At 41.8% G+C, this 9111-nt stretch overlaps 1 protein-coding gene across 1 annotated transcript; it reads right to left on the bottom strand.

Annotated features, from left to right (window-relative positions):
- Window positions 1-1197: 1197 nt before the first annotated feature.
- Window positions 1198-8706, bottom strand: LOC135235111 (coiled-coil domain-containing protein 42 like-2-like). The gene is made up of 7 exons (XM_064300298.1): window positions 8627-8706; window positions 6248-6349; window positions 5518-5622; window positions 5185-5385; window positions 4469-4684; window positions 3371-3535; window positions 1198-1594 (listed from the first exon to the last, which is right to left on the bottom strand). Exons 1-7 carry the CDS (start codon window positions 8642-8644, stop codon window positions 1532-1534), a joined length of 870 nt encoding a protein of 289 aa, XP_064156368.1. The 5' UTR covers window positions 8645-8706; the 3' UTR covers window positions 1198-1531.
- Window positions 8707-9111: the final 405 nt, after the last annotated feature.

Below are 9111 nucleotides of genomic sequence, written 5' to 3' on the forward strand. Positions count from 1 at the left end.
TACAGTGATGCTTCCTTCTGAAATGTATATCCAATATCACCGGTGTCCCTTTTTAATAAAATGTATAGCCTTGCGGAAATAAAGGTCCTCTTGTGTAAATATTCAAATTTTGATACTTTAAAAGCTAGGATCTGCAGTCATTTGATTTGGACAAAGTGATTGAGTCGCAAGTGTAAGTAATCTTCGGTTTTTCAAAAAGCAAGAACGTTGTAGTACGATTCATGACGTCACAGAAGTTCTTGGCAACACTAGCTTGGCTGTTAAAGTATTACTGCGAATTTACAGTGATTATTAGTGCAGCGCTTAGCAACTTTATTGTTTATGCCATATTAAATGTCTGTAGAATGATACCAAGCTATATACATATGAATATCACAGGAATATTTTAAGAAAACAACTGTTATTTGCACGCTAGCAACTGCGCAGTTTATAAAATGCTCAGAATTCATTACTTTTTATAGTACCGCGTATACAATGGTTGTGTTCCGTTATTCGTTCAAGTTGACGACATAGCAAAATTCCAAAAAAATGAACCCATGAAACGATGTCATCGTCGGCGTCAACTTTTGGTTTATGAAGGAAACAGAATTTCTTACATAATCATTAGTTACATCACATTTATATATCCTCTCGATTCAGCTTGATTTTTAAAAGTAGTTTATTTTCACATCCTTAGTACGTAATGTACCGCACTTTAACTTAATTTAAAGTAAATAACTATTTCATTGAAGCCAGTATTTATTTATTTATTTATACTGGCATTAAGGGTTTAGCCATTGACGTAGTTTTAGTTTTGTAATGATGGTTTTGAACATAAAACAATTCAATAGTACAGATGTGGATGAAATAATTGGCAAATGTGTGAAATGAATAAAAAAATGTTTTTAATACTGTAAATTGCGAATATTCAAGGAGTATGGTACTGTATTAAGAACAAGCGATGTGTGTATTGAATGAGTCGAAAGTCCTATCAGACCCTGCTTAGGGAGTCGCTTTCCAGGGATGATTTATCTTGGCAGTCATTGCAGAAGTATTTTAAAACAATAGCATTATTGCAAGGGAACGACTAACCAGGTCATAACCAGACCAGTGGTGCATGCTAACACAGAACCCAGAGTGATGATGTGCAAACCTGTTAAAATGAAAAGAGACTGAACACTCATAAATTAACATTTTAATTCAAGTTCTTACATTTATCTGTAAATTACGAGTTTGCTCTTCTTTCTAATTTGGAAAATATATAATATATATATACATTCAAATAAAAAATGCAGTTTTAACATAACAAAAATATATATTTTTTAGTTTAGATCTCTACAAATCATATAAAAATACCATTTCAATATCTCTAAATTATTAGTTTAAATATGTTTTTGTCAAGCTCAGAAACCCCATGAGTTCAGGCCATTGCAACAGAATAGAGCAAAATGAACAGTATAGTATAAATAAAATTTCCATAAACATATGCAGGTAATCTAAACAGTCAGAATGGAGTTTCTGGAGTGAGTGTTTCGGCAGTATCCTGTTCTTCCTAGATGGTGTTGGTTGCTTTGAGCTTCAAAGCGGACATCCATTCAGTGATGAATATCTCAATCTGTTGATGAAACAAAGTGCATGGACACATGATTTCCTCTTTCACAGCAGCTTCTGAAAGCAGTTTGACAGGCCCCCTGTGAAAAACAGGGGCCTCATTTATAGAACGGACTTACGATCAATTTTGAACTTAAATAAAAAACCACGTATAAGTAGTTATTTATAAAACCTTACTTTGACGTGGAAATGATCTTATCTGTACGCAAAGTCTAGACTTGACGCAACAGGATGCGATGTTCAATAAATAGTGTGTCAAATTAGAAAAAAGTTACCATGGCTGTTCTTGTGTTATTGGAAGACATTGAAAACCATGCTTTTAGAAGGGAGAGAGTTTTCAGAGACCGGAATGACTTTTTTTGCACATGATGATCTTCCAAAAAGTCTGCTTTTTTCTTTTGGTCCATGGTTATTCCTGACTAAACCCTCATTTGTGCTAGCATTATATAAGGGGAAATCGCTGATTGTAAGGCACCTTCAGGTGCTGTCAATTTTAAGTTAATTTGAGATTTATAGGTCACAGGTGCGTAAGTTACAAATGGGCTTCTTACAACCTGCGTAAGCAAGGTTTTTTATGCTCAGTATCTTTTATGAATCAAACGTAAGCACACCGTTGGAAATGCTCTTAAGACTAAGTTCAAGTATAAATCTAAGAACATTTTTATAAATGAGGCCCCAGGTCTGACCTTAATAGACCATGTAACTGTTGAGAGCTGGGAGAAGAACGCACACATGAAAATCTGGTCAAACCAGCTCAAGCGGGAGAAGGCAGGCCGGTCCGTGGTGAGCAGAGGTGGGTAACCCGGCTTCAAAGAGTAAAAAGACTGACCATGTATTTGCTCCACCACCATGCACTAAACCAGCTGACTCTAATTAGCATAACTCTTCAGCATGATAGGAGAACTAATTATTATGATCAGCTGGTTTAGTGCATGGTGGTGGAGCAAATACATGGTCAGTCTTTTTACTCTTTGAAGCCGGGTTACCCACCTCTGGTGGTGAGCAGCGGCCTAGAGGTGCGTCCCAGTGCTCACAAAGCGCCTCCTCCTTTCCTCCACTACCATCTTGTCTCCTCCATGCCCCCAGAAACTGATCTTTGTGGCCTCCCTCCTTCCAGTGTCCCAATAATGGAGATTAGTGAAGCACACAGAACTGTATTTGTGAAACGGCCTCAAACTCATCTCTTCCCCTCCTTTCCTCCCCATACTTCCGGGTAGGAGACGAGTGGTAGTGGGGGAGTGGAGGAAAGGTGGTGAAGAGTGAAAAGTAATGGAACACACCCCAGGAGAAAGGCGCTCACTTTAGATCATCTGCAACCTTGCCCATGGTGTTGAGTCGACCAATTTAGCTAGTGCACATAATTGATACGCTTATGCGATTGTACATGAAAAATAAGCGTTCCAAGCTATCACTGAAAATGCGTTTCGTGGCGAGAGTTGTGGTGCACTTCGTAGGGCAGCCGAGTCTCGACGAAAAGCCACCCGCCCCCCCTCAGTACCCGCCATTTTTTTCTCTTTTCTGAAGGGTACACTGCCGTTGTATGCTTGACCAAGGCACTTAACCTGCATTGCTTCAGTATATATCCAGCATAAGTCGCTCTGGATAAGAGTGTCTGCTAAATGCCTGTACTCTAAAGCGATTTAATTTCCCTTCTCTATCTCTTTACTCTGTCTTTTTTATACTCGCCTCAGTAAAGCAAGAAATATGAAAAGAGGGCAGACTTGTCTCGCTCTCCTAATTTTTCATTTTGAAAAACAATGTGTGGTTCCTGCCACAGCACCTTCTCCAGCTGCCCGGGACTGTCCTCTGGATCCACGGGAAAAGCCTGGCAGAACCTGGACTTCCTGCACACGTTCCGGTAAAGGTTGAGCGTGGCCATCCTTATCTGCCCGAACAGCATAGTCTTCTCCGCCGCCGTTTTCTGAATGCGGGCCCACGTGTTCTCCTGCATGACCACAGAAGGGCAGCAGGTTGGACACGGGCACATACAACACCAGGAAGGTCCCGCAGTAGTGTTCCTAGGATGGCGGTGTAGCCTTCAGGGAACTGGGCTTGCAACTCGGAGGTGGCAGTTTGATTCCCACGGGGGCAGTATCATCGTGCTCTAGAGCAAGGTGCTTAATCTGACTTGCCTCACTGAAAATATCCTGTCGTAAAAATAGATTTTATGTTAAGAATTGTAAATTGGTCTGGATTAAGAGCGTCTGCTAAATGCTCAAAGGTAAGGCTGTGTAAAGCCCTACAAGAACTAAGGTGCCTAATCAATGTACTACCTAAGTAAGAAAGGGAAAGTCATCAAAAACTAGCAATTTGTTTGTGTCCAAACCAAGGAGATTGAGTGGGTAAGGACGAAGCCCCCAGGATGAGGCTACAGAACTGCAGTAAGTGGAAGATTTCTGCCCCTAGCGGCTGGATCCAGTATGATTTTTACACAATTTCCCTCCATTAGCAGGGCTATATTTGATGGTAAAAAAAGTCTGATATTCAATCTGCATAAGAACGAAAAACAGAAAACAGTCTTGATTACAAAGGCTAATGACTGCTATCAAAACCATAGTAGCTTTGCCATCTAGAAAGCAATAACATTCTGCCCCCTATAGGCCTATAGGAGGACTTGCCATTGGTATTTTGGAGACAAAGGCTTACCAAATCATTATGGCACTTGGAATTTAGTTTCTCACTTTTTATAACTCAAGTATCCCAAAGTTAATTCATTGATTTTTCTGTCATTCTCCTCTCTCCCTTCTGTTCTTCCTCCACCGCTCTCCCACTCCCCCTCCCTGCTCATGGTTCAGTTCGGCTATCCTCAGCCAGGCTTTGCTAGCATGCCACGTCTCCGTTTCATCCCCCGAAGCCGCCGGAAGCCCACGCGCCTCACCCAGTGCGCGCGGTTCTGCTGCGCTTCGTCCAGCGCCCTCTGCAGCTGCGCCATTCTGCTGTTGAGCTGCATGAGGGCGTCGCTGCTCTGCTCGGTGAGGACGGACAGATTGCTCCGGGCCTTCTGGATCCTCTCCTGGTTCTGCTGGGTGGTCACCTGCAGGTTGTCTCTGGCCATCATCAAAGTGTTGTAGCGCGACATCATTTGAACGGCGTTCTGAATAGAGGGGACCGGAGGAACAGGGGAGTTACTCGTGTAATGCAACGTGTAACGCTTGCTTTTCAGATCTTATTTTATTTGTTCTAAATGAATCGTCTGGGCGTGAAAACGCCACAGACTGCTGGGGGGGTGGGGGGGGGGATGGGCCAAAGCTCCAATGCAAATACAAACCAACCTCAGGTATGAGCTATGTTAATGCTTGTGTCTAACTATGAAGCATTGTGTGACTCCTTCCAATTCCATCTCCAGGACAACACTGGCAATCTTGTGGCGCAGACAGAAAATTCACTTTTTTAGACTGCGTCTTGGAATTCATACACTCATCAATTGCTCACAGAGGGATGCACTTTTGTTCTCTTACATTCCGAGCTGCTCTGGGTAAGAGCACCTGCTAAATGGGTGTAATGTAATGTAATACATTACATTACATTACATTACCCCCCCCCGCCTCCTCTTCAAAATGCTTTGTCCCAGCGCATCCGATCCATCCAACCTACGCGCTTGCTGGCCAGCACCACTCTATCCATGCAGTGGTGATACAGCTCGTACTTCCACACGCGTTTCTCCAGCCGCTCTTTCAGTTTAACCAGGTCATTAGTCTCTTCCCGGAGGTCATACAGGTGCTCCTGCTTCTGATGGGCCAGGTGCTTGTCGTGTTTGGCCTTCTTCACTGCAAGCTGTCTGTTCACGTCTTTAATCTGGGCAAGAAAAGAACAGGTTGTGCTCAGTTGCACTGTGTGGTCAAGAATAGAGGAAGCTGGATTCAGTTGCGCTGGGTTGCCATGTCTTATACCTGGTGAGTGATGCCTGGGTCCTCACAGATGCCTTACCTTCAAGTACTCTTTAAAATCCTCCTTGCACTTCTCCATTCGTTCCACCGTTTCCCTGAGATGTTCCTTGTGTTCTTCCACTGATCGGAGGGCAGACTCAAATTGCTAAAACATAAACAGAATTGTGATCTAGAATCCAGGGAAATCCAGAATTGTAATTAGGATAAGCAGAGGCTTTTCAGGCTGACTTTTGCAACCTGCACCTTTTTATCAGTGTAACCTTCTTTAAACTATAAATTATCCTCACACCCTACACTGCTGAAACAACGATCAAGCTAGTACTTAATGTACTCGCTAGCTAATCTTAGAGTTGTAATTCAATTAAATGCTATTTTATTCAAGTATCCTATTTCATGTGTGGGCAAATGACAGATAGGGTTTTCAAAAAGAAAGGCAAACCATTCTTATTTAAAATGTCACATCTCTGGAATGTATTCAAGTTGGTTCTACTACATAAAAAATGGCATTTTTTTCAGCAGCAATCATGTCCGTTTTCAACTATACATTTTAAAAATAATAATACTTTGGTATATTTTCCACAAATTAAACCAAATTAAAGTTTAATTAGTGCCAATCAATTAGTGCCAAGTAACTATCCAAACTTTTGGAAGACAGAAGGGTATCCACTACAAGACTGATTTGTAGTGCCACATAAATAAAAAAAATGACTCCAAATGTGAGGACGGGAAGGGAAAATGGCTTCCTAACATTCAGAACCCTTTTCACTCACCGCCTGCATTCTAAGTTCAGTATTGGCCGCCTCTTCATCCTGCTTCCTCTGCATCAGCTTGAGAGAAGAAAATGGCCGCTCATCTTCCGAGTGATCCAGTTCCTATCAAAGTCAAACTGTTATAATGCTGCACCAATGGGGGATGCTATACCCCATTTCCCAAAATTTCAATGTAATTTTTCCTTTAACACGTCGATGTACTTCCGTTATTCAGCAGCAGACATTAATACATATGCACATTAATAGGGAGGTCAATGATCAGGGGCGACATAGCTCAGGAGGTAAGAGCGGTTGTCTGGCAGTTGGAGGGTTGCCGGTTCAATCCCCCGCCCTGATCATGTTGAAGTGTCCCTGAGCAAGACACCAAACCCCTAATTGCTCTGGTGAATGCAAGGCATCAATTGTAAAGCGCTTTGGATAAAAGCGCTATATAAATGCAGTCCAAAATCATGCTATGAAAATTTCCAGCCTTTAGCTTATTGCTTCCTGCAATGCAATGAAACACAGCTCTGACCCACATTTAACCACAATGAAAACTGAGAATATATTTTTAGATGTGCCAGAGAAAATGGCACTAAATGGATGATCAGAACATACTGTATATTATGTCCTACAATAGGCCTACAGCCTGCATAACTCTACGTGCATATTTGTTATCAGTGCTGTACAAGCATAGGAAATTGGACCAATAAGGGAACGGACAATGGCTTATTATGAGCTTTACAAGTGAGGTTACGAAAACCCCTAACCCTCCCCAAAAGATGGTTTTGTGCCACCTTAAAATAGAAAATTTTGAAAGTAAGAATGGTATTCACTGACAGGAATAAAATGGAAGAATAATTTTGTTTTTGATTATTTGACAAAAACATCTGATCACACTTAGGGTAACATGAAAGTTGAAAATGTACATTTTTGAAACATAAGAATGACAACACTGGTTTAGTAATGGTATACAATATCAAACAGTATATAGGGGAAAAAACCAACAATTTTTTCCATGGACATTGCATCTAAATTTTTGTCCTGGCACATCTTGGAATATGCACTACAGCTCCAAAAGTATGTGGACACACCTTCTAATTAGTGGTTTTGGTTATTTCAGCCATACTCATTGCTAACAGGGGCACAAAATCAAGCATACAGCCATTAAATATCCATTGACAAACATTGGCAGTAGACAGGGTTGTACTAAGCTCAGTGACATAGTGACTTCAGTGTGGTACTGTCATAGGAGTTTCGTGGGGAAGGACTTGACTGGCCTGCACCTGACCTGTCCTGACCTGCTCTACCCCATCAAACACCTTTTGGGATGAATAGGAATGCCGATTGTGAGCCAGGCCCAACGTCAGTGCCCAACCTCACTAATGCTTTTGTGGCTGAAGGGAAACAAATCCCTGCAGCCATGTTCCAAAATCTACTGGCCTTCCCAGAAGAGTGGAGGCTGTTCCTGAAGTAGGTGTAACAACTCCATATTAATGCCCATGGTTTACGAATGAGATGTTTAATATGGGTGTGACCTTAAAATGTGTCCCCACATACTTTTGGAAATGTATGGATGATGACTGTCCTACCTCACTGTATTATCCATATTTGATTTATTTTAGAATAATTTCACTCATTGGATGCCAATGCCATATTATTTGTAGAGGGACAAAACCTGACGAGCGTCAGCCACAGAGGCGAAATGGTCCATGTCAAAACCATTCTTCTTGAAATACTGGTCAATGATCACAGAATGAACTTTTATGCGACTGTTTTATGCGAAAGTTGGGAATTCTGAAGGGGATAACGACGCGTTCTCATTTCATCGTTATCTTAGGGTGTACTGAGAAGAGTGACCACAAGTGGGCCGTATTCGATAATTGCTAGCTCCGTTAGAAAAAGTGTAGTTTGGTTATTAACCTCAAGTTTATGGTTTGGTATGAGGCGTCGTCGCTTTGAAGTTATGAAAGCACGTTGCTAGCTGTACGGAAGTGTTTTTAACGTTGGACAGCTTGCTCAGACAACGTTAACTACCTAGCCAGCTAGTCTACTGATTACACATGTTGTCGGATGCCTGCCCTACAAAACAATCGACACCCAAACGAATTTCTCACATTCCGCCTGTTAAGATCCCGCATCTGTCATTAACTCACATACATGTGTAGTTTAAAACCTCCCCTAGGCTATGGATTTTTAATCACCTATTTTTAAAGGTCATCACTCCAGTCTGGCAAACCTGGATACATGTGAGACTGAGATAAAAATCCGTATGAATTAAATATTATTCCGGCACTCTCTGGGGACTCGCCACTACCGTTACTACTCTGTGATAAAACGCTACCGTTCATCATTTTTATCCATGACGAAATGGCAAGTTATCCTGATAGAATTGCATACCATACTTTTCTTCAACATTTCAAACCAAGAGCGTAAAGTTTCATCAACAGCAGCAGCTTCAAGTGTAACCTTGTTGCAAGAGCTTTTTTAAATGACAACAAAACATTGCGCATGCGTGATCACTTGAAGCTCCGCTGACAGTCAGTTTTGAGACAGCGATCAAGAAAACGTGAGAATGCAACCAACTGAAGGAACAATGTGGGGAGAACCCACATTGTTCCTTTAGCTGGTGGCATTGGTGGTTTTGATATTGGCTATCTCTTTCACTTCTGTGTTTGATGCTTGTCTGATATGAGTAGTTTTGCATGCTTGACATGTCAGCAGTGCTGTCTTGAGTGCTGGCAGCAGCAGCAGCAGCAGGTAGACCAGTCAGATTCTGGGTGCTTTTCTTGTCAGATTCTGGGTGCACTTTCCATTTCCATCCATGATGGGAACTGGACGGCAAATTAGCGCCAGAAGTGAGCCAGAACCTGGCCAAATATAAT

The sequence above is a fragment of the Anguilla rostrata genome, chromosome 11, assembly GCF_018555375.3.
Source record: "Anguilla rostrata isolate EN2019 chromosome 11, ASM1855537v3, whole genome shotgun sequence".
Lineage (NCBI taxonomy): Eukaryota > Metazoa > Chordata > Actinopteri > Anguilliformes > Anguillidae > Anguilla > Anguilla rostrata.

Coding starts and splice junctions, on each gene's coding strand:
- LOC135235111 (XM_064300298.1), bottom strand. Junction 5,386..5,517: donor ATTTTAAAGAGTACTTGAAG/GTAAGGCATCTG, acceptor TTTCTTGCCCAG/ATTAAAGACGTGAACAGACA. Junction 4,685..5,184: donor TGGTGCTGGCCAGCAAGCGC/GTAGGTTGGATG, acceptor CCCTCTATTCAG/AACGCCGTTCAAATGATGTC.